Source organism: Chlamydotis macqueenii, chromosome 21 (genome assembly GCF_036417535.1).
Source record: "Chlamydotis macqueenii isolate bChlMac1 chromosome 21, bChlMac1.mat, whole genome shotgun sequence".
NCBI lineage: Eukaryota > Metazoa > Chordata > Aves > Otidiformes > Otididae > Chlamydotis > Chlamydotis macqueenii.
This window is the reverse complement of record NC_141576.1, coordinates 60,177-84,805: the sequence shown is the minus strand read 5'-3', so window position 1 is coordinate 84,805 and position 24,629 is coordinate 60,177. Positions and strand designations below refer to the sequence as shown.

The 24,629-nt window shown below is 54.9% G+C and overlaps 1 protein-coding gene across 1 annotated transcript; it reads left to right on the top strand.

The window, feature by feature from the left end:
- Positions 1-204: 204 nt before the first annotated feature.
- Positions 205-6,785, top strand: LOC147598131 (protein NDRG2-like). The gene is made up of 9 exons (XM_086764766.1): positions 205-320; positions 369-489; positions 2,541-2,603; positions 2,722-2,782; positions 3,929-4,015; positions 4,896-4,952; positions 5,337-5,431; positions 6,480-6,524; positions 6,602-6,785. Exons 1-9 carry the CDS (start codon positions 296-298, stop codon positions 6,783-6,785), a joined length of 738 nt encoding a protein of 245 aa, XP_086620892.1. The 5' UTR covers positions 205-295.
- Positions 6,786-24,629: the final 17,844 nt, after the last annotated feature.

Genomic DNA, 24,629 nt, shown 5'->3' with positions numbered 1-24,629 from the left:
GGGCAAAATGTGGGAATTTGGGGTGAAATCCCGGGATTTTGGGGGCAAAATGTGGGATTTTGGTGTGAAATGGGGGAATTTGGGGCAAAAATGCGGGATTTGGGGGGCAAAATGGGGGAATTTGGGGGGAAATCGCGAGATTTTGGGGGCGAACCTGTGGGGGGTGTGGCGGTGACCAATCCCCGTTCCGGTGTCCGGTCCTCCCGGCCAGCAGGGGGCGGTGTTGGAGACGCCGTTGGGGCCTGTTCACGTGGCGCTGGAGGGCGCGCCCCGCCCTGGTCGCCCCGCCCTGCTGATGCTGCCGGACGTGGGCCACACGCGTGAGTCCCGCCCCCTTCCCCCTCTCCCGCCGCGCCCCTCCCCCGCAGACGCCTCGTGCTTCGCCCCGCTCTTCGCCCACCCCGAGATGCGGGAGGTCGCCAGCCACTTCCTGCTCGTCCACCTCGACCCCCCCGGCATGGAGGTGGGCGCCCCGCCCTACCCCCCGGGGTGCGTCTGCACTCCCCTCTTCCGCTCCCCCCAGTTGACCCCAGTGACTCCCAGTTGACTGCGTTGACCCCACTGCCCCCCCAGTTGACCCCACTGCCCCCCCAGTTGACCCCAGTGACCCCCAGGTTGACCCCACTGACCCCCCTGTTGACCCCACTGCCCCCCCAGTTGACCCCAGTGACTCCCAGTTGACTGCGTTGACCCCTCTGACGACCCGGTTGACCCCACTGCCCCCCCAGTTGACCCCACGGACCCCCCCAGTTGATCCCAGTGACCCCCATTAACCCCCCAGTTGCCCCCATTAACCCCCAGTTGACCCCACTGACCCCCATTAACCCCCAGTTGCCCCCATTAACCCCCAGTTGACCCCCATTGACCCCCATTAACCCCCCGTTGACCCCACTGACCCCCATTAACCCCCAGTTGCCCCCATTAACCCCCCGTTGACCCCCATTAACCCCCAGTTGCCCCCATTAACCCCCGTTGACCCCCATTAACCCCCAGTTGACCCCCATTAACCCCCCGTTGACCCCACTGACCCCCATTAACCCCCAGTTGCCCCCCATTAACCCCCAGTTGCCCCCATTAACCCCTTGTTGACCCCCATTGACCCCCCGTTGACCCCACTGACCCCCATTAACCCCCAGTTGCCCCCATTAACCCCTCGTTGACCCCCATTAACCCCTAGTTGACCCCCATTGACCCCCCGTTGACCCCCATTGACCCCCCGTTGCCCCCCATTGACCCCCAGTGACCCCCAGTTGACCCCACTGACCCCCATTAACCCCCCGTTGACCCCCATTAATCCCCAGTTGCCCGCATTAACCCCCAGTTGACCCCCATTGACCCCCGTTGACCCCCATTAAGGCCCAGTTGCCCCACATTAACCCCCAGTTGCACCCATTAACCCCCAGTTGACCCCCATTGACGCCTGTTAACCCCCATTAACCCCCAGTTGACCCCCATTAACCCCCAGTGACCCCCAGTAACACCTGGTTGCCCCCATTAACACCCAGTTGACCCCCATTGACGCCTGTTAACCCCCATTAACCCCCAGTTGACCCCCATTAACCCCCAGTGACCCCCAGTAACACCTGGTTGCCCCCATTAACACCCAGTTGACCCCCATTAACCCCCAGTTGACCCCCATTGACCCCCCATTGACCCCATTAACCCCCAGTTGACCCCCATTAACCCCCAGTTGACCCCCATTAAACCCCAGTTGACCCCCCGTTGACCCCCATTAACCCCCAGTTGACCCCCATTAAACCCCAGTTGACCCCCCGTTGACCCCCATTAACCCCCAGTTGACCCCCATTAACCCCCAGTTGACCCCACTGACCCCCATTAACCCCCAGTTAACCCCCTGTTGACCCCCATTAACCCCCAGTTGCCCCCATTAACCCCCAGTTGACCCCCTGTTGACCCCCATTAACCCCCAGTTGCCCCCATTGACCCCCAGTTGCCCCCCATTGACCCCCAGTTTCCCCCATTAACCCCCAGTTGCCCCCCATAAGCCCCCCGTTGACCCCCATTAACCCCCAGTTGACCCCCATTAACCCCCCGTTGACCCCACTGACCCCCATTAACCCCCAGTTGCCCCCCACTAACCCCCAGTTGACCCCCATTAACCCCCAGTTGCCCCCATTAACCCCCAGTTGACCCCACTGACCCCCATTAACCCCCAGTTGCCCCCCACTAACCCCCAGTTGCCCCCATTAACCCCCAGTTGACCCCACTGACCCCCATTAACCCCCAGTTGCCCCCCACTAACCCCCAGTTGCCCCCATTAACCCCCAGTTGACCCTGTCGTCTCTCTGTTGACCCCCCCACCCCTCCCCCCCCCCCAGTTGACCCCCCGCCCCCCTGTCCCCCCACCTCGACCGCCATCACATCGCAGCATCACCCTACGCACCCCTCCCCCCCCCCAACCGCCATCGCTTCACCTCATTGGTCCCCTCGCCCGCCCTCCCCCCACCTCGACCCCCGATTGACCCCTTGCCCCTCCCCCTGTCGCCCCTCCCCCCCCGCCCCCCACCCCTCCCCCGCAGGTACCAGTACCCCTCCCTGGAGCAACTGGCCGAAATCGTCCCCTGCGTCCTCCGGCACCTCAAGTGAGTGGGCGGGGGGGGGCCCCACGGCGCTGTGGGGCGGGGAGGGGGCCCCTGACCCGTAGCGGGACGGGATGGGGGGGCGGGGCCAGCACCGGCCTGACCCCGCCCACCCCCCCAGCATCGCCAGCGTCGTGGGCATCGGGGTGGGCGCCGGCGCCTTCGTCCTGGCTAAATTTGGGGTGAGATGTGGGGCGGGGCGTGGGGCGGGGCGTGGGGCAGGGTGGGGGGCAGATTTGGGGGAATGCAGGGCTGCGGGAATCTCGGGGGAGGTTCTGTGGGGCTGGGGGGCGTGGCTGTGGGGCTGGGGGGGGTCGCTATGGGGCGGGGGGGTCGCTATGGGGCAGGGGGGTCGCTATGGGGCTGGGGGGTCGCTATGGGGCAGGGGGGCATGGCCGTGGGGCGCTATGGGGCTGGAGGAGGTTAGTGGGGTCTCTGGGCACTTGTGGGTCGCTGGGGGGTTGGGGGCTTGGCTATGGGGCTGGGGGGTCGCTATGGGGCTGGGGGGGTCGCTATGGGGCGGGGGGGCATGGCCATGGGGCGCTATGGGGCTGGAGGAGGTTAGTGGGGTCTCTGGGCACTTGTGGGTCGCTGGGGGGTTGGGGGCTTGGCTATGGGGCTGGGGGGTCGCTATGGGGCTGGGGGGGTCGCTATGGGGCGGGGGGGCATGGCCGTGGGGCGCTATGGGGCTGGAGGAGGTTAGTGGGGTCTCTTGGTTGGGTACTTGTGGGTCGCTGGGGGCTCTCGGGGGGCGTGGCTGTGGGGCTGGGGGGTCGCTATGGGGCAGGGGGGGTCGCTATGGGGCAGGGGGGCATGGCCATGGGGCGCTATGGGGCTGGAGGAAGTTAGTGGGGTCTCTTGGTTGGGCACTTGTGGGTCGCTAGGGGGTTGTGGGCTGTCGGGGGGCATCGCTATGGGGCAGGGGGTTCGCTATGGGGCTGGGGGGTCGCTATGGGGCGGGGGGGCGTGGCCGTGGGGCGCTATGGGGCTGGAGAAGGTTAGTGGGGTCTCTGGGCACTTGTGGGTCGCTGGGGGGTTGGGGGCTCGGCTGTGGGGCTGGGGGGTCACTATGGGGCAGGGGGGCGTCGCTATGGGGCTGGGGAGTCGCTATGGGGCTGGGGGGTCGCTATGGGGCTGGGGGGGCGTGGCCGTGGGGCGCTATGGGGCTGGAGGAGGTTAGTGGGGTCTCTTGGTTTGGCACTTGTGGGTCGCTGGGGGCTCTCGGGGGGCGTGGCTGTGGGGCTGGGGGGTCGCTATGGGGCTGGGGGGTCGCTATGGGGTGGGAGGGCGTGGCCGTGGGGCGCTATGGGTCTGGCCCCGCCCCACAGCTGCTGCACCCCGAGGCGGTGGAGGGGCTGGTGCTGATCAACATCAACCCCCGCGCCAAGGGCTGGGTGGATTGGGTGGCGCACAAGGTGGGCGGGGCCGGCGGGTGGGGAGGGCTAATGGGGAGAGGGGTGGGGCAGAAGGGGGCGGGGTTTGGGGGGGGTTCCCTGCTGCTGGCCCCGCGGCGCTGTGGGTCGCGTGTGGCTCACTGTGGGTCCCTATGGGTCGCCGTGGGTCGCTGTGGGTGGCGGTGGGCGGCCGTGGGTCACTGTGGGTCCCTACGGTGTCTGTGGGTGGCTGTGGGTCGCTGTGGGTCCCTACGGTGTTGGTGGGCGGCTGTGGGTCGCTGTGGGTCCCTACGGTAGCTGTGGGTCGCTGTGGGTCCCTACGGTGTCTGTGGGTCGCCGTGGGTCGCTGCGGGTCCCTACGGTGTCTGTGGGTCGCTGTGGGTCGTGGTGGGTCCCTACGGTCGCTGTGGGTCGCTGTGGGTCCCTACGGTGTCTGTGGGTCGCTGTGGGTCGCTGTGGGTCCCTACGGTGTCTGTGGGTCGCCGTGGGTCGCTGTGGGCCGCTGTGGGTCCCTACGGTGTCTGTGGGTCACTGTGGGTCGCTGTGGGTCACTGTGGGTCACTGTCGTGTCTGTGGGTCGCTGTGGGTCGCTGTGGGTCCCTACGGTGTCTGTGGGTCGCTGTGGGTCGCTGTGGGTCCCTACGGTGTCTGTGGGTCGCTGTGGGTCGCTGTGGGTCGCTGTGGGTCCCTACCGTGTCTGTGGGTGTCTGTGGGTCGCCGTGGGTCGCCGTGGGTCGCTGTGGGTCCCTACGGTGTCTGTGGGTCGCTGTGGGTCGCGGTGGGTCCCTACGGTGTCTGTGGGTCGCTGTGGGTCGCGGTGGGTCCCTACGGTGTCTGTGGGTGCCGGTGGATCGCGGTGGGTCGCCGTGGGTCGCCGTGGGTCCCACGGGTGCCCCCCCAGCTGTCGGGCCTGACGTCCTCCAGCAGCAAGCTCATCCTGGCGCACCTCTTCACGCAGGTCGGGCGGGGGGGCACTTGGGGGTCCCGTGGGGGGCCACTTGTGGGTCCGGGGGGCGCTTGGGGGTCTGGGGAGGGCCACTTGTGGGTCTTGGGGGTCAGTTTTGGGGGCCCTCAAGGGGCACTTGGGGGGCCTGGGGGCACTCGGGGGGCCTGGGGGCACTCGGGGGGCCTGTGGGGGGCACTTGGGGGGCCCAGAGTCCACCTGGAGGCCCCAAGGGCCACTTGTGGGTCGGGGGGGGCACTTGTGGGTCAGGGAGCTCAGTTAAGGGTTGGGGGAGGGTCACTTGTGGGTCACAGGGTGGGGGCGGGGTGGGGGCGGGGCTGAGACACAGGGGCGGGGCAGGGGCGGGGCGGGGGCGGGGCTGTGACGCGCGGGCCGCAGGAGGAGCTGGCGGCCGCCCCTCCCCCGGTGCAGCAGGCCCGGCGGCGGCTGGGGGCGGCGCCCAACGCCCCCCTGCTCTGGGCCATGTACAACAGGTACTGGGCAAACTGGGGGCGCTGCGGCGGGGCTGCGGGGCACTGGGACTGCCCTCGGAGCACTGGGATCGAGCTGGGATTGAACTGGGAGGGAACTGGGAGGGGCTGGAATGGAACTGGGGGGACTGGTGGGGATTGGGAGGGGACTGCGGGGGACTGGGAGGGACTGGGAGGGACTTGGAGGGACTGGGAGGGACTGGGAGGGACTGGGAGGGACTGGGGGGGGACTGGGACTGGGCTAGGAGGACTGGGACTGAACTGGGATTGAACCGGGGCGGACTGGGAGGGAACTGGGGGGGCTGGGAGGGGCTGGGAGGGACTGGGATTGGGCTAGGAGGACTGGCATCGAACTGGGATTGAACTGGGATTGAACCGGGGGGGACTGGGAGGGAACTGGGGGGGGACTGGGACTGGGCTAGGAGCACTGGGATTGAACTGGGGGGGGACTGGGATGGAACTGGGGGGACTGGTGGGGACTGGGGGGGGACTGGGGGGGACTGGGGGGGGACTGGCAGGGGACTGGGGGGGACTGGGATTGAACTGGGATTGAACCGGGGGGGATTGGGAGGGAACTGGGAGGGACTGGGACTGGGCTAGGAGGACTGGGACTGAACTGGGATTGAACCGGGGGGGACTGGGATGGAACTGGGGGGGCTGGGAGGGACTGCGATTGGGCTAGGAGCACTGGGATTGAACTGGGATTGAACCGGGGGGGACTGGGATGGAACTGGGGGGGCTGGGAGGGACTGGGAGGGGACTGGGGGGGGTCTGGGATGGGATTTGGGGGCACTGGGATCAGACTGGGATGGAGTGGGAGGGTACTGGGGAAACTGGGATCAAACTGGGAGGAATTGGGATTGAACTGGGATGGAGCTGGGGGGGTACCGGGGGGCTGGGAGGGACTGGGAGCAACTGGGATTGAGCTGAGGGGAACTGGAAGGGAACTGGGAGGGACTGGGAGAGAATTGGGAGGGAACTGGGGAGAAAATAGGGGGAACTGGGATCAAACTGGGAGGCACTAGGATGAACTGGGACACCCCCCTTGCAGCCGCGGGGACCTGGGCCTGCAGCGCAGCGGGGCCAACAGCCTGCGGTGAGTGACCCCTGACCCCACGTGACCCCCGTGACCCCCCGTGACCCCCCCGCGACCCCTGACCTTTGCCCCCCCAGCTGCCCGGTGCTGCTGGTGGTGGGCGACAACTCCCCCCACAAGGACGCCATGGTGAGTGACGTCACTGGTGATGTCACCGGGCCTCCTCTGAGGTCACATGACACCCCCCCATGGGGTCACACAGGGTCAGAGGTCATGGGGTCACAGAGGGTCAGAGGTCACGGGGGGTCAGAGGACTGCTGAGGGGGGAGGGGGACCGGGCCTTACCGGGGTCGCGAGGTCAGAGGTCAGCCAGGGGTCAGAGGTCACCGGGGAGGGGTCGGAGGTCACGGCCCCACCCGCGCAGCCGGCCAAGCTCACCGAGGCCTTCAAGTACTTCCTGCAGGGCATGGGCTACCGTGAGTACCGCCTAACGAGCCACCGCTAATTAACACTCCTGGGGGGGTAATTAGCGCTCGGGGCGGGTAATTAAGCCGCTCTGCATAATTAATTACCGCCGGGGTGGGGGGCTCGTTTGCGTGCTGGAAGGGGAAAACTCAGCTGAGGCGGGGGAGTTAATTACACCGGGGGGGGGGTAATTAGCGGTGCAATTAATTAACCTGGACCTGGGGGGAGTAATTAGCTGCTGTGAGGCAGGAATTAATTGACCTGAGGCTTAATTAACGCTCCTCAGTTCTAATTAACATCACCTCCCCCCTCCACCCAGGGCAATTAAATGCAGTTCCGGGAGGCGGGGGCGTGGCCCGGGGGGGAGGCGGGGGCGTGGCCCGGGGGGGAGGCGGGGGCGTGGCCCGGGGGGGAGGCGGGGGCGTGGCCCGGGGGGGAGGCGGGGGCGTGGCCCGGGGGGGAGGCGGGGGCGTGGCCCGGGGGGGAGGCGGGGGCGTGGCCCGGGGGGAGGCGGGGGCGTGGCCGGGGGGGGAGGGGGCGTGGCCCGGGGGGGAGGGGGCGTGGCCCGGGGGGGAGGAGGGGCGTGGCCCGGGGGGGAGGAGGGGGCGTGGCCCGGGGGGGAGGAGGGGTCGTGGCCCGGGGGGGAGGAGGGGCGTGGCCCGGGGGGGAGGAGGGGGCGTGGCCCGGGGGGGAGGAGGGGGCGTGGCCCGGGGGGGGAGGAGGGGGCGTGGCCCGGGGGGGGAGGAGGGGGCGTGGCCCGGGGGGGAAGAGGGGGCGTGGCCCGGGGGGGGGAGGAGGGGGCGTGGCCCGGGGGGGAGGAGGGGGCGTGGCCCGGGGGGGAGGAGGGGGCGTGGCCCGGGGGGGAGGAGGGGGGCGTGGCCCGGGGGGGGGAGGGAGGGGGCGTGGCCCGGGGGGGGGGAGGAGGGGGGCGTGGCCCGGGGGGGGCGGAGGAGGGGGCGTGGCCCGGGGGGGAGGAGGGGGCGTGGCCCCGGGGGGAGGGGGCGTGGCCCAGGGCACCACCTGGTGCCCGGGGAGGCGTGGCCCCGGGGTGGGAGGGAGGGCGGGTGGGCGTGGCCGGGGAGGGGCGGGGCGCGGCCCTGGGCCCCCCCCTCCCCGCAGTGGCGGCGGCGGCCATGACGCGGCTGTCGCGCTCCCGCACCGCCTCGCTCTCCAGCGCGGCCTCGGGGGACGGGGGGGCGGGGCGCGCAGCCTGTCCCGCGGCAGCCTGGGGGCGGGGGGGGGCGCCCCCCGCCCCCTGAGGGACCCCCCCCCGGGACCCGCGCTCCATCCCCCCCAAATCCCCCCCCCACCCCCCATCCGGGACCCCCCCTAAAATCCCGCACCCAGGACCCCTAGACCCCCTAAGCACCCCCCCCGGCATGCCCCGAAATGGTTTGAGGCCCCCCCCCCCCAAATTCCCCCCCCCCCCGGGACCCCCAACTGCCCCCCCGGGATCACCCTAGAACGGTTTGGGACCCCCCCCCCCACCCTCTCAAAGCCCCCCCACCCCCCCAAAATCCCCCACCCCGGACCCCAAACCCCCCACCCTCCCCCCAAGAACCCCTCTGACCCCCCCCCTAAACCCTTTGGGACTCCGCCCCCCAAGCCCCCCCATACCCCCGACCCCCCCCCCCCATCCCGGGACCCCCAAACCCCCCCCCCCCCGGGATCCCCCTAGAACGGTTTGGGAACCCCCCCACCCTCTCAAAGCCCCACCCCACCCCCCCAAAATCCCCCACCCCGGACCCCAAACCCCCCACCCTCCCCCCAAGAACCCCTCTGACCCCCCCCCCCAAACCCTTTGGGACTCCGCCCCCCAAGCCCCCCCCCCCCCATACCCCCGACCCCCCCATCCCGGGACCCCCAACCCCCCCCCCCCCGGATCCCCCTAGAACGGTTTGGGACCCCCCCCCCAAAATCCCCCGTCCCCCCCCACCCCGGACCCCAAACCCCCCGGGCGCCCCCCGCCCCCGCGGTGCCGTTACCGGAGCCGGGCCTCGCCCCCGCCGCTCTCCCCGCCAATAAAAACGCCGCGGCGCTGCCGCTTCCTGCTTCCTGCTTCCTGCTTCCTGCCTTCTCTCCGCCACCGGCGCGCCCGCCGCCCCGCAGCGCGCATGCGCCCACGCCCCCCCAACCGGCTCCACGCCGGTCTCCCGCCCCTCACGGTCCAGCTGTGCGCGCATGCGCGGGAGCTCGGCGACCCCCCCCCCGCAAGTTGGGGGGCAGGAGACCACTTTGGGGTGAGAGCGCATTTTGGGGGGCACGGCGCCATTTTGGGGGGGTAGAAGGCCCAGTTGTGGGGCAGGAGGCCACTTTTGGGGGCGAGAGTGCATTTTGGGGGGCACGGCGCCATTTTGGGGGGGTAGAAGGCCCAGTTGTGGGGCAGGAGGCCACTTTTGGGGGCGAGAGTGCATTTTGGGGGGCACGACGCCATTTTGGGGGGGTAGAAGGCCCAGTTGTGGGGCAGGAGGCCACTTTGGGGGTGAGAGCGCATTTTGGGGGGCACGATGCCATTTTGGGGGGGTAGAAGGCCCAGTTGTGGGGCAGGAGGCCACTTTTGGGGGCGAGAGCGCATTTTGGGGGGCACGACGCCATTTTGGGGGTGTAGAAGGCCCAGTTGTGGGGCAGGAGGCCACTTTCGGGGGCGAGAGCGCATTTTGGGGGGCACGACGCCATTTTGGGGGGGTAGAAGGCCCAGTTGTGGGGCAGGAGGCCCCTTTGGGGGTGAGAGAGCATTTTGGGGGGCAGGACGCCATTTTGTCATTTGCATTTGTTTGGTTTTTGTATTTGGGACAATTGTCATTTGCATTTGTTTGGTTTTTGTATTTGGGACAATTGTCATTTGCATTTATCTGGTATTTGGCATTTAATCTAAATTGTTTAAGAGTAAGAGTATGGGGAGTATTGGTAAGATTTGTACATAGCTTGGAAAGGGGCCCCAGGGTGTTTTAGAAGTGATTTACAAGCTGGTAATTGTTGCTTCAGTGCGTTTTTGTTTTGTTTTGTTTTGTTTTTAAGTCTGTATGCATGTGTTGCAGTGTAGGGACTTGAATGATATACAGTATTGCATTTGGGGTTTTAAACTTTTCTTGGTGACGGGATTGACTTTGTTTGTAGAACAGTGTTATTGTCTTTTTGGTACCAAAAACTCCTTTGTAAAATATGGGAAAACACATATCTTCTATGTCTACCTCAATGGTAGGGGAAATATTAATGAAGTCTCCACTGGGATGTGTTCTTAAACATTGGGAGGATATAAGGGGAGACCCAGTAACTAGAAAAAAAAATTGATACAATATTTTACAGTTGATGTTATCTTGTAGAAGGGAAGGAAAGTGAGATGTGGTCCCCGATGTTGATTTGTTCTTTACTTTGGGAAATCATCCCAAGTGGCAGAAAGATTGCAGATACGTCCCCAAGGATCCGATGGTTTTGGCATAAAAAAAAAAAACAAAAAAAAAAAAAAAGGAAAAAGGTTGAAAAGATCCTGGCTTGTAGTACAGAAAGTGATGTTTAAAATGTGGAACTGAAGAGGAAAACATAGAATTCATGTGTTAAATTTCTGTGTTAAATTTCTGTATTATCTTTATGTGTGGTCTGGAAGTGTTGATGCAGGTTTAACAAATGAAACAGTAGAAAAAGGGGCCAGAACACCGAACCCCCGGTGGGAGCTGTAGAGTGGGACAGTTGAATTATGAGGGTTTCAGTCCTATTGCAGGGAGAACTGGAAGCTGACAAGACCAGATAGAACAAGGAGCGGCTCAAGCCTTGCCCCCCCTACCACTTTGACAAGCAGTAGGGGAACAAACCGGGGATGAGGTCGGGGTGTGGTAGAGGAATGGATAAAATAACTGCAATAGGAGAGAGATTGGGAATATCAGTGTGCAAAGTGTGAAGCATGGTGGCACTGGAAAAATGCGTGTCCTTATTCTGAAAAAGAAACAAAAAACTGGCAGCACAGCAGATGCCTTTGTCAGAGGTGCAAAGAGGACTGGGGGAGAATTCCCCAGCAGAACCCCTGGTTACAATCCAGCTGGGGACCCAAACCATGGATTTTCTATTTTGATACTGGAGCTATTCATTTTAAGTACTGGTAGAAGAAAATTGAGTAAAAAGCATGTAGACAAAATTGGTGCCACAGGGAAAGCTGAAAATAAATTTTTCATTCAATCCTTAACTTTAAGGTGGGTAAAAATGGGGAACTGGCCAATTTTTATATATACCAGAGTGTCCTGTTGCCTTAGTGGGGAGAGATTTATTGAGCAAATTGAAAGCACAAATTAATTTTTAAAACTGTGACATTCAATTAAATATACCCTAATCAAAAGCCAGAGAGGCAAGAATTTTTATGTTGCAGACAACTTCAGAGCCATATGAAATCCCTCAAGAAGTGGACAATGCAGTAACCCTTTGGTGTGGGCTGGCGAAGTTCCCGGACATTCAAAAGCAGCAGAACCGGTAAAGATTTTCCTAAAGGAGAGCACCAAACTGGTAAGACAAAAACAGTACCCTTTAAAATTAGAAGCTAGAAGAGGCCTTGAGAAAATGATTGAAAATTTCTTAAAAAAATATCGACTATTAGTCGAATGTGAATCAGAATTCAATACTCCCATTTTACCTGTGAAAAAGCCAGAAAGTGAGGAATATAGGTTAGTACAAGATTTTAATAGCAATAAATTTAATAGTTCAAGATACTCACCCCTTAGTGGCAAACCTGTATCCTTGTTGACAGCTTTAAAAGAAAATCACAAGTGGTTCACTGTATTGAACTTATAGGATGCCTTTTTCTGTATTCTTCTTGACAAAAATAGTCAGGCATATTTTGCCTTTGAACTGCAAAATCCCACAACTGGGCAGAAGACTCAGCTCACCTGGGCAGTGCTACCTCAAGGATTTAAAAATAGCCCAATGATCTTTGGAAATCAATTGGCTAAGGAATTAGAAACATGCAAAATAATTTATCCTGAAAGACTGGTGTTGCAATATGTAGATGATATTTTAATAGCCACAGAAACCAGAGAAGAATATTTCAACTTGACTACTAACCTGCTAAATTTCTTGGGCCAAAGTGATAACAGATTTTCCAAGAAGAAAGCACAGATTGGAAAAGAGACTGTCATGTATTTGGGATTTGAAATCACACAGGGACAAAGACAACTTGGAAATGAGAGAAAAGAGGCAATTTGCCAAATGCCGGAGCCAAAAGGAGCTAAGGAGCTGCAAACGTTTCTGGGAATGGCTGGCTGGTGTCACCTGTGGATTAAAGGAATTGAAGGAGGGACCCCTTGTGTGAGAATCTGAAGCTCGAAAGGCATTCCAGAATGTAAAGGTAGCTCTGATGTTCACTCCTGCTCTAGGGTTGCCCGATTTAACCAAACCCTTTGAACTGTTTGTTCATGAAAGACAACATTCGGCCCTCAGAAGAATCCTTTCTCAGAAAAATGGAGAATGAAGAAGACCGGTTGGTTATTTCTCCAAACAATTGGACAATGTTAGCTAAGGATGACCAGGTTGTCTATGGGCTGTAGCAGCAACTGTCCTCCTGACTTAAGAAGCTTGTAAGCTGACAACGGGACACCCAAGAACAGCTTATGTACCGCATATGGTACTTTCTGTTCTGGAACAGAAAGGAGGACACTGGTTATCCCCAAGCAGGATGCTCAAACATCACATTGTCCTGTTGGAACAAGATGATGTCAAATCAAAAACAACTACAACAATAAATCCTGCCATCTTTTTAAGTTCAATAGAAGAAGAAGTTCTAAGTCATGACTGTCTACAGACCATCAAACAAGTTTATTCCAGCAGAAGTAACAGAAGAGTGAACATACCTGACCCAGAATTCGAGATATGTACTGATGGAAGCAGCCTCGTGAGAAATGGAAGAAGATTGGCTGGATATGCAATAACAATAACAAACTCTGTTATTGATGCAAAGCCGCTCTCAGTGAACACCTCAGCACAAAAGGCGGAATTGATAACTAGCCCTCATAAAAGCCCTAAAATGGACAGAACATAAAAAGTGAATATATGGACTGATTTAAAGTATGCTCTTGGAGTAGTACATGCCCATGGAGCCACATGGAAAGAAAGAGGAATGCTGACAGCACAAGGAACATCCATGAAACACCAAGAAGAAATTCTGCAATTGCTCCAAGTGGTGCAGAAACCCAAAGAAGTTGCAATAATGCACTGCAAAGCCCACCAATTTGGGAATTTCCCAGTGAATATTGGAAATAAATTAGTCAATAAAAAGGCAAAGAAGAGAGCAGAAAAAGGCATCATGACAATAATACTAGTTAAAGAAGTGAAATTTGAACAACAAACCCCAAATTACAGTAAGGTTGATTTGGAATTAGCTAAATCAATTCAAATAAATATGAAAAATGATCATTAGTCCTAAAAATCAAGTTGTGGTCTCACCACAATCAAAGCTAAAAGCATAGAAAAATTCATTGGGAAACAGAGGCAATGATCAGTGATTTAAGAAGACAGGTGATTAGTGTTAGGATGATAAAGCTAATAAAATCAGTAACAAAAAGTGTGAAACTTGTTTAAAGAATAACCCGAGAAATATTAAATAACCACCCCCAGGAACCATATATATGGGAAACTTGCCTGAAAATTATTGGCAGATTGATTTTTCAGAATTGCCACAACAAAATGGATATAGATATCTATTGGTATTAGTAAATATGGCCAAAAGATTTTCTTTTCCTGTCGCACCAATAGGCAAGAGAAGTGGCTAAAAATATGTTAAAAGAAATAATATCATGGTTTGGAATCCCCAAAAGAATATAATCAAATAGAGGTCCTCATTTTGTGTCTGAAATTATTCAAATATTGAGGAAAATTCTGGGAATCAAATTGAATTTACACACTCCTTGAAGGCCACAATCTAATAGACAAGTAAAATTTGTCAGAAAATATCTTTAAAATGGCCTCATGCTCTTCCTTAAGCACTTCCGAGAACCAAGATTCAATCCAGATCTAAGACTAAAATTAGTCCATATGTTAATGTATGGAAAATCTTATCAGACTCTAACCCTTGTTCAAAATGTGACTGCTACTGGGGATAATGAAATGGAATTGTATTTGATATCCCTTGGAAGAACTCTGATATGGATATGGAACTGCCACAGAGCCTCTTTCTTTAGATTCCCCAGTTCATCATTTTAACCAGGAGATTACGTGTACCTGAAAATTTGGGAATCAGAAACTCTTCAATAAAAATGGAAAGAACCATATCAGGTGCTTCTAGCAATATATACAGCCCCTAAATTTGAAGATATTGATTCTTGGATTCATTATTTGAGAGTCAAGAAGCACAGCCTCCAAAACAGAAACAATGGATTTCTAAAGAAATATGTCATTTAAAGTTAACAGTCTCTCATTTTTAATGAATTAGACAAAATCATATCAAAATAATGAAATCTATCAAAGGAATTTTAGTAGTAATGCTAATAATACTTTTTGTTTTACTGATTATGGAGATTAGTTATAAGTAAATGAGACTTATTGAAAAAAATTAAATAAGTCTCAAAGGGGGGAAATGTTACATGACATAAATGTTGAAAATTAAATATCAGTATGAGGTGATTCTTGCTAACTGTAGAACTGTAGTCACATAGGTTAAGTTTTATACGAAATCTATTTGTCCTTAGAGGGAGTGGGACCCTAGAGATCTTATAATACGCATTTGTTAGAAGCTAGCCTAGCATATCTTTAATACAATGGTAAGTCCCAAACACCCCCAAACACCACCTGCAGAAATAGGCCCTGAGCCATCACTTTGGAGCCAGGAAAATCAAGCAGCACCGCGACCTGTTCTCAAGACCAGATATGGAGATTTCAAGGAGGAGTTTGACCAGCGAATTTGAGGAGGGGGCGTTTTGACGACCACCAAGACCACCAAAAGACCCTCGACTCAAAAGACTGGGCATGCGCGAGTGGGTAGGGAAATGATGTAATGGTTTCTCAGAAAATTTATGTTTATGCATATTATTTCTTGGAATTTAATGAATATGTATAATTAACGTGTATTTAACCCGTGCTGTTGATCAAATGGGTGCGCACGCTAGGTGGAGCGATCCCCCGTGCGCCCAGCGCTGCAATGAAGAAGTGCCTGCTTCTTAACTTCTCATTGCTGTTAAGGAGTTTTATTCCGGATTTCGGTAACAGCTCCATCCGTTCATTTTCGCTCCCGCACCGCCAGGAGAGCGCGGCCGGGCAGAGACAGCCCACACAAGCCTGAGGCGAGTGCAGTCAACAGCGTTCCCAGGGGAGGAACGGACAGCCACGGCCTCTGGGAGAGGGAAAGAAGAAGCAGCGACCGTTATTACCGCACGCGGCCCCTGGCCGGAGCGCCTGCTGCCGCAGGGGATTCTCCAGATACACTGAGGTCCCCCCTCGCAGCCTTCAGGGCAGGGCGTGGCCCGGTGCTACGGGACAGGCTTCAGGGGACGCGCCGGAGCGGCGGGCAGCTGCACGGGGCCGGGGGAGGCTCGGGGGGAGCTCTGGCGAGCTGGGGAGGTGCCCGGCGTCTCCGCCCGGGAGGGGGGGCCCCCTCCTGCCCCTCTTCCCTTCTCTCTGCTCTCGGGTCACTCCCCGGGGCTACCCTCGCCCGGCTCGGCTCCGAGCGGGCGGCTTGAGGCTCCCCGGGCGGGCAGGAGACAGCGCTGCAGCCACGAAAGGGGCTCGCTCACCTCACGGGTGCCCTCGGTACTCACCCGTCACCGCCGCCGGGACCCGCCGGCCGCACACCGCCATGCTGCTCCCGGCCGCATGCGCAGTCCGAAGGCCGAACACAGTGCCTGCCGGGAGAAGGGCAGAGCACTGCGCACGCGCGACTCCCGAGCTGCAGTTCCCGCTTTCCGTCACCAGGTGGCAGCAGCCCCCCACCGCTCCGGGCCTGGGTGTTCAGCCGGACGAGCCACGGCCGGTTCCTCCTGACGTGCGGAAAACGGACTCCACAATCCGTAAGATTGTAAAGTAGGTATGCTTATTCAGCGCTGGGCAGCACAGGGGGGTAGTCCCACCAAAACCGTGCGCGCCTTACGTGGCAACTCACTTTAAATTTATACAACCAAATGTTACATATACATCAAGTTTCACAATACGCCTAGACATATGCATGACCTATCCCCGCTTCGTATTAAAATTAGTCCCAAGGGGTCATTTTCATAAACTCCTCCTGTCTGGGCTTGCGCAGTGCCTCCTGCTGGTGGTCGTCGGGGGTCGTGGGGATGAAGGCAGGTGACTCCTCTTCGTCACCGCTAGTAACCTTTTGTTCTTGCGCAAACTCAGTTATCCCTTGGCTTTCATTCAAGCTGCAGGGTCGGTTTTAGCTGGTTCTTGAAGCGACCCCCCTAGTCCTTACCGGGAACTGTCTTTCGTGAAGAATTGCAAGACTTTCTGCTTCAAATAGTTTGCACAATGGTTAGCAAATTATTAAGCAAGTAGTTAACAAAACATTAAGCACTATTTATCAACTTGATTCCTTAGGATGCACAGCAATAATTAATCAATGCCATATCTATTAAGATTTCTTTAACTCCTTCTCTCAGTCCCCCCTTTTCTAGAAAATTAGTAAATTCTTTTACTGCCAGCTATGTTCATCGTTTGTAGATTTACCAGGATTACACAAACCTTAATCCACATTCTACCTTCTCAGTTTAAGCTTTAGGGGTCCCTGAACTTCAGAAGTCCAGAGTTTTTGTGGTGCCTTTTTTACCCTAGTGTGGTGTATCCAGGCATTCTGCTCTCTGATCTTGATTGCTGTAAAGGAGGTGAGGAGTACCTGGTATGGTCCTTCCCACTGTGGTTCCAAGGTTTTTTCTGCAAGAGACTTTACATATACATCATCTCCAGGTTGTATATCATGCACAGGTTCATCTAGACCTCTTCCCCGGGTCCCAATTACATGCTTTCCAATTTTATTGAGCTGTTTGCCCAATGCCACCATGTAGGAAGTCATAATTTCATCCCCAGCTTGCGTAGACATTCCCCTCTGTATTCCATAGGGTCGTCCATACAAAATTTCAAAGGGACTCAGTCCTTCCTTTGCCCTTGGTCTCGTTCGTATACGCAGAAGGGCTAAAGGGAGTGACTGAGGCCACGTTAAGTTTGCTTCTTGTCCCAATTTCACAATTTGCTGTTTGATTAAGTGATTCATTTTCTCTACTTGGCCACTCGACTGAGGGCGATACGGGGTATGAAGTTGCCAATCTATACCTAAATGGTGGCTGATTTGTTGCACTATTTTTGAGACAAAATGTGGTCCTCTGTCTGAGGATATGGTTGCTGGAACCCCAAAACGTGGTATTCTCTCTTGTACCAACACTTTAGTTACCTCCCGAGCCTTGGCTGTCCTAGTTGGGAACGCTTCTGGCCAACCTGAAAAGGTATCAGTTAATACCAGCAAATAGCGATACCCCCCTTTTCTTGGAAGTTCTGTAAAATCAACCTGCCATTGTTGTCCAGGCCCATTGCCCTTCCCAATCTGGCCCATTTCTGGTTTGGGAGTATTTTTTGGATTAGTCTGGAGGCAAAGGTCACACTGTTGAGTCACCTGTCTCACTGTGGTATATAAGTTTCTAGCCACGATTTCCCTTATCAAATGTTTATACAGAGCCTCTGTTCCCCAATGCCTTTTTCTATGTTCCTCCCGTATCAAGTGCCACAGTAAACAAGAGGGAATAATTAGTCTTCCCTGTGGGGTATAAGCCCACCCCTCTTCATTATATGACCCTTCCAAGTCTGTGATAAGTTTCTGATCTTCCTTGGTATATTCTGGCTTACCTTCTAGAGAGATTTGCCTATCAGGAATTAGAGCCCCTTCTATTCTCACCTTCATTTTGGCCGCTTGTTTTGCCTCTCTGTCCGCCAGTTCATTCCCTTTCTCCAAATCGGAGCTCACTCTCTGCTGTGCCTTAATATGCATAATTGCCACTTTCTCAGGGAGCTGGACAGCTTCTAGTAGCTTCAAAATTTCTTCTGCATGTTTGATATTTTTTCCCTGGGAGTTCAATAGTCCTCTTTCTTTCCAGATTGCTCCATGTGCGTGCACAACTCCGAAGGCATATTTTGAGTCCGTGTCAATGTTCACAGTTTTGCCCTGGGCCAACTCCAGGGCTCGGGTTAGGGCAATTATTTCTGCCTTCTGTGCGGAGGTGTTCATGGGCAAAGGCCCTGACTCTATTACCTGCTGGCTGGTAGTGATGGCATATCCCGCGTGTCGATTGCCATTTAAGACATAACTGCTCCCGTCTGTGAACCAGTTTTCCCCATTTTCCATGGGGCTATCCTTCAGGTCTGGGCGGCTTGCATATGTTGCTTCGATGGTTTCCAAACAGTCATGGTGCACTGGTTCTCCTGTGTTCCCACTGAGAAAAGAAGCTGGGTTGACAATGTTAGTGACCACGATTTCCACATCGTCCTGTTCTACTAATACAGCTTGATATCTCAGGAACCTTTGTGGAGAGAGCCAGTGCCCACCCCTTTGCTTCCAGTACTGCTGATACTGTATGAGACACCAAAACAGTCATTTTCTGGCCCAGGGTAAACTTTCGGGCTTCCTGTATGTTCAGTATCACAGCTGCAACCGCCCGTAGGCATCCAGGCCAACCCTTTGCAGTGGCGTCTCACTGCTTAGAGAGATAGGCAACTGCCCGTCGATATGGACCCAGATCTTGTGCTAATATTCCCAGGGCAATACCCTGTTTCTCATGGGAGAAAAGAAGAAACGGCTTACTCACATCTGGGAGTCCTAAGGCCGGGGCCGACATCAACGCCTTTTTCAGTAGCTCAAAGGCTCGTTCGGTCTCTTTGTTCCACTCAAGGTGCTTCTGCTCAGTAGCTGTCAGAGCATACAGTGGTTTAACAAGCAGTCCATAATTATAGATCCACAATCGGCACCACCCGGTCATTCCCAGAAAAGTCCGTAACTCCTTTACTGTCTGAGGTCTCTGAGTCTGGCATATTGCCTCTTTGCGGGCCTGTCCCAAAGTTCTCTGCCCCGCACTAATTTCATAGCCCAAATAATTCACTTTACGTTGCATTACCTGGGCTTTCTTCTTGGAGACACGGTATCCCTGGAGTCCCAAGAAATTCAACAGACTCACCGTCCATGCCATACAATCTTCCTCTGTTTTCGTGGCAATCAGGATATCATCTACATACTGCAACAATTTTCCTTCCCCAGATGGGGTTTCCCAGGATTCTAAGTCTTTTGCAAGCTGATTCCCAAAAATGGTAGGACTATTTTTAAATCCTTGTGGCAACGCCGTCCAAGTGAGCTGGGTCTTCCGACCACTTTTAGGGTTTTCCCATTCGAACGCAACAATTTTTGACTGGCTTCATGGAGAGGGAGGCAAAAGAAAGCATCCTTCAAATCTAAAACAGTAAACCAAATTAGTTCAGGTGTCAACACAGTCAGCAGGGTATATGGATTGGCCACTACTGGGTAGAGGTCCTCAGTTATCTTATTCACCGCCCGTAAGTCTTGGACCACCCTATATGACCCATCGGGTTTCCGAACAGGTAATATAGGGGGTATTGAATTCTGACTCACACTCCTTTAATAGTCCTAACTGTAGAAATTTTTCTATCACCGGCCGGATTCCTTCTCTGTCTTCCTTCTTTAGGGGACATTGTTTAATTCTTACCGGTCGTCGGCCTTCCTTAACCTTAACTTCAACAGGTGGAGCACTTTTCGCCCTTCCAGGTACATCAGTAGCCCATACCCCCGGGTACACTTGGTTTAGGATTTCCTCATTCATTTTTCCTTCTGAGGGGAGACTGGTTAAGGTGAGACTCAATATCTGAATATATTGCTGATCTTTTACCTCCAGAGTAATTTCTCCTTTTTCAAATATAATTTTTGCTCCCAATTCTTCCAATAGATCTCTCCCCAAAAGTGCTTTCGGGGAGTTGGGCATATATAAAAATTTGTGGATACCCCATTGTTTTCCCAATTTGTATTTTAGAGGCTTACAAAAATATGCCTTTTCACTTTGGCCAGTCGCTCCTTTTACCATGACATAATCATTTCCCAGGGGCATCAAAGCTTGATTCAGAACTGAATATGTTGCCCCTGTATCTACTAAGAATTCTACTTGTTGTTGTTTTTCCCCTAGCTTAATTATAACCAGTGGATCCGCTAGGGTAGACTCCCCAGGTTCCCGTCAGTCTTCTATCACATTAGCTATCCTCACATTCGCCGGGATCCTCCGGCCTTCTTTCTTGTTCCTTGGGCATTCCTTTTTCCAGTGGCCAAAGCCCTTGCACATTGCACACTGATCCTTTTCCAACCCCAACCGAGGCTGATTTCGCCTACCTCTCCACTCCCCATCTCCCCGAACGACAGCCACCAACCTTCTTTGTCCCTGCCGATACCCTTCTTCTCTATTACTGAACACTCTCCAAGCCTCATCCAGCAAGATCTCTAAATTCCTGCTTTCCGCAGGAAAAAGCAACTTTTGAAGCTTTCGTCTTATGTCCCCCGTAGACTGACCCAGGAACAGAGCAGAGAAACTAGTTGCTGTATCCCTACCTCAGACCCCGGGTCCAGCGGCGTGCTACGACGCATCACATCCCTCAGTCGATCCGGGAATTCAGATGGAGACTCGGAAGGACCTTGTTTAATTGCATATAAGGCTGACCAATTTATAGTCTTAGGGATTGCCCGTTCCATCCCCTTCGAAATCCACTCCTGATATTCCTGCAATCTTTCCATATGTACTGACCTGTTTACCTCCCATTTCGGGTCCTGGAGGGGGAAGTGTTCCTTAACATCTCCCCCGGTAACTTTATAATAATCCTCGGCTAGATTTCCTGCCGTTTTTAAAATCAACTGCTTCTCCGTTTCAGTCATGTATTCTAATAGCAGCTGTATGTCTTTCCAGTCCGGATTATGTTGTTTTACAATGAACTGGAAATGTTTAGCCACACTTACCGGATCGCTTCTGTAATCTTTAGCAATTTTTCTCCACTCTCCCAAGTCAGCGGTGGAGAAGGGTACTTTAATTAACATTGTTCCGCCATCCGGCCCCACCGCCTCCCGGAGGGGTGCTTGTAAGATTGTCGGAGCAGATTTCTGTCTAGTACGGGAAGATACAGGGCTATCAGGGGGATTCGATGTCCCTTCCGAGTCTGCGTCCTGGTCCTGTGATCGGGGGGGAGGTTTAAACAAATCACCTAAATCTTGTTCTGGAACCTGGCGTACTTTATCTGCTTTCGTACACCTCTGCCCAATGCTGCATGATGAACAGCACCTTTTTAACCTGCCCCCACCCCCCTTGTTCTCCCGTTCGAGTGCGAGTACCATAGGGTCCTGCGGGGATATCATCCCACAGTCCCTTTGCCACTCCGGGTGATTTCGTAGGGTAAAAAACATATCTGCATACGACACCTCGTCCCATTTCCCTTCTCTTCTAAGAAACAACATAAGCTGCAACAAAGTATTGTAATCCAACGTTCCATTGAACGGCCACTTGACTTCACCCTCTAACTTATACAATGGCCACCACTGATTGCAATATTTAATAAGAGTCTTTTTACTTTCCGTACCTCCACCCCCGGCAATATCTTTCCAGTGGGCGAGTATGCAGCCCAGGGGGCTTTTCCTTAATATTCCCCCTTGAGTGTTGCCCATTTTATATTTCCTCTGTGAGAGGGTCTCAAGGAATGATTCAAATTTAGACTAACTATTTCACTCCTCCACACCACACTTACAATCAATCACTCAACCACACTCTCTTAACCATACAGCACAGGGATCCCTCATTCATACCAGCCTTTTAAAGCAGCTGCAAAATGGTTGCAAGAACAAACTCACCTACTGATGTTAAACTATCTCCAAATCCGGGTTAAAGAGGCCCGCTTACCCTTCTCCTGCTTCTCATGTACCGATCATCAGCAGGTCCATCCTGGCTCCCAGCAATGGGATGCAGCGGTTACCTCGGACTCGCTCGATCTACCCCCAAGATCGCTAGCGGCCGCTCTATCGGTCAGCGAGTCCCCTTTGATGCTCCAAACTAACCTGGGTACCCAACCAACGGGGACTATGCTGCACGCCAGACGTCTCTGCGCGATTTACCAGCTGCCCCAGCCACGCGTACGACTTACAGGCCCCTACCATTAAACATACCGTTTGGTCCGCGGCTTCAGGAGGTCGTTGTCTGCTCCTGCGGTGAGCGGCTGGCAGCGGAGGCTCCTCCGAGGAAAGTGCTCGGGGCGCGCCTAGGGGCGTCCGCTCCGCAGTCGATCCCGCAGCCAAGCAGAGATCCTCCTGGCTGGCTCGCCAAACTGACGTGCGGAAAACGGACTCCACAATCTGTAAGATTGTAAAGTAGGTATGTTTATTCAGCGCTGGGCAGCACAGGGGGGTAGTCCCACCAAAACCGTGCGCGCCTTACGTGGCAACTCACGTTGGGGGTGGGGGGCACTGGGCAAGTTGGGGAACACAGGCAGCGCCCCCAGGATCCCAAGACAGAGGGGTCATGGGGAGGCAGCGCCAAAAAGGGGGGCGTCGAACAGGGACACAAAACAAGAGTGCAGGGCACGCAACGGGCAAAACACAGGGGAAAAAAAACTCACAAGGGAGGAAAACCTCACACGGTGGGGGGGTGTTTTAGTGAAAAGCATTTGCAAGTGATACAGGGAATTAACGGTCTGCTAAATATTGCTTGATTTAGAAGACTGACTGTCTGCATACTGCTTGATTTAGGAGACTAACTGTCTGCTAGACAATGCCTAACAATCCTCTTGGCCTTGAAACTCACTTAAGCTTATCAGGGACTGGTACTTGTCAAGAAACTGGTATTCAGTCAAGGACTAATATGTCAAGCAAAGGACATGATAACAGGAGTCGTTCAGAAACTGCTGAAATCCCCAAGTGAAAGGAGAGCATGGGTGAATGACTGAAGTTCATCTAGAGGAAGATCAGACCCCTGAAGAAGTAAACGACCACCAGAGACAGATCTGAAATGCTAACGCAAGTGGTTTTTTAATAACCCCGCCTCGCTTATGCACATGTATGTCTGTATTGTGCAATCCTAGGAATGTGTGTACCTGCACCGGATACATTTTTGGTAAAATGTGCTGTCAGCGTGCGTGCTTTTGGAGAAGCAATCCCCCACGCACCCGGTGCCAAATAAACATGCCTGCTTTATAACTCTCTCCGAGTTGTAGAGTTTGATCCACGCGTCAGGAGGGCTGAGAAACACAGAGCGGGACAGTGGGGACGGATACGAGGGAGAGACGGACACGCAAGGACAAGGGGTACGTGTGGGAAGAAAGGTGCGTAAGGATGACCTATAGCAGGGAGTCCACGCAGGACAATCCACAGCACGTAACTCACCCGGCATAACCTGCACGAGATGACCCACACCGGACAATGGACCCACACTGCGTAATCCCCAGCGAGAACCCCTCCGTCTCCCACTGGGTCACACCAACTATCCCCAAATTGAGTGGCTTTTTTTTTTTTCCTTGTCCAGAATATTTTTTTTCCCATGGCCAGACTATGCTCCAGACCACACCTCATTTGATTTTTCCTGTGTCTGAATATTTAGTTAAAAGACTACAGAAGGAAAATCACCACATTCTTAACATTCACTCTAAAATCCATGCGGCAAGTCCCTTAGGAAAAATGCAGTCACGCATCATAGACGTACCTTGTACCTGCAGACCGCTACGGCTCCTTTCCATCCATCTCGTACTTTCATGGCCAAGGAAAGGGCGACCACGGTGAAATGCTGGCAGCAGACATTCAGTAGAGAGAGGGAAAAACCCCTTAGTTTGAAGCTAGGCAGGAATCTAACTCTTCCTTTTGGGGCGAGGTTTCTCAGGACTAAAACCACGTGAAGGACAGAGTATCTTGCAGCACCTTTGGTACAGCTGCTGATACCGGCCTTTAAAGCTTTTGCATTTTTCAGACACCCAGGCCTTTTTTTGACTCATTGGCAGCTTTAGTTTCACTCGAACCGCTGTCCTACATACAGGCAGGGGACAGACACAGATGCCTACATACATTTTCTCAACCCTAAGTACAGCCGAGATCTCCTCACCCTCTATGTGCCAAGTTGAATATTTGTTTGTTAAGGAGCACAGCAACACTTCTGTCCTCGTGAACTGCCTCCGAGCAGAGGAGGGCTCTGGGATTTCCTGGACGCCAGTGCTCCCGCTTTCACTGTCAACTCTGCACGGCCACCCACCGGAAAAAAGGCCTCAAAATAACGGACGTCAGACGATTGCTGCCACACCAAAAGTGCCAGCACTGAAAGCTCGTGCTGCTCCTCGCCGGCCCTTGCCAGCGCCTCTACAGGCCCACAAACATTATCCAGCCTAGAGACTGCATAAAAGGCAGACCGCCCCAGGCTGCAACACTCTTGCCCAGCGTACACTGACCAGTAACGTCTCCCCCTTCACCTTCCCGAGAGAGACTGTTCCCAGGGAGCCCTCTTCCTCCCATCAATTTACTACACCCTCCCTGCAGTTTTCAACCTTCTTCCCTCCTCGGCTGTGGTCCCTCAACTTAGCTCTCAAATGGCCAGAAATCAGATTCCATCCTCAAAAGAACAACCCCATGCTAACTAAGATGGCGCTTCCTCGCCCAGCTCCTCATCACCACTGCAAAAAAAAAAAACCCAAAAATAAAACCTACCGAACAGCACCGCCCTTCAACATCACACCACTTAC

Coding starts and splice junctions, on each gene's coding strand:
- LOC147598131 (XM_086764766.1), top strand. CDS start 296: ATGCTGCCGGACGTGGGCCACACGC. Junction 2,783..3,928: donor TCGTCCTGGCTAAATTTGGG/GTGAGATGTGGG, acceptor CCCGCCCCACAG/CTGCTGCACCCCGAGGCGGT. Junction 4,953..5,336: donor TGGCGCACCTCTTCACGCAG/GTCGGGCGGGGG, acceptor CGCGGGCCGCAG/GAGGAGCTGGCGGCCGCCCC.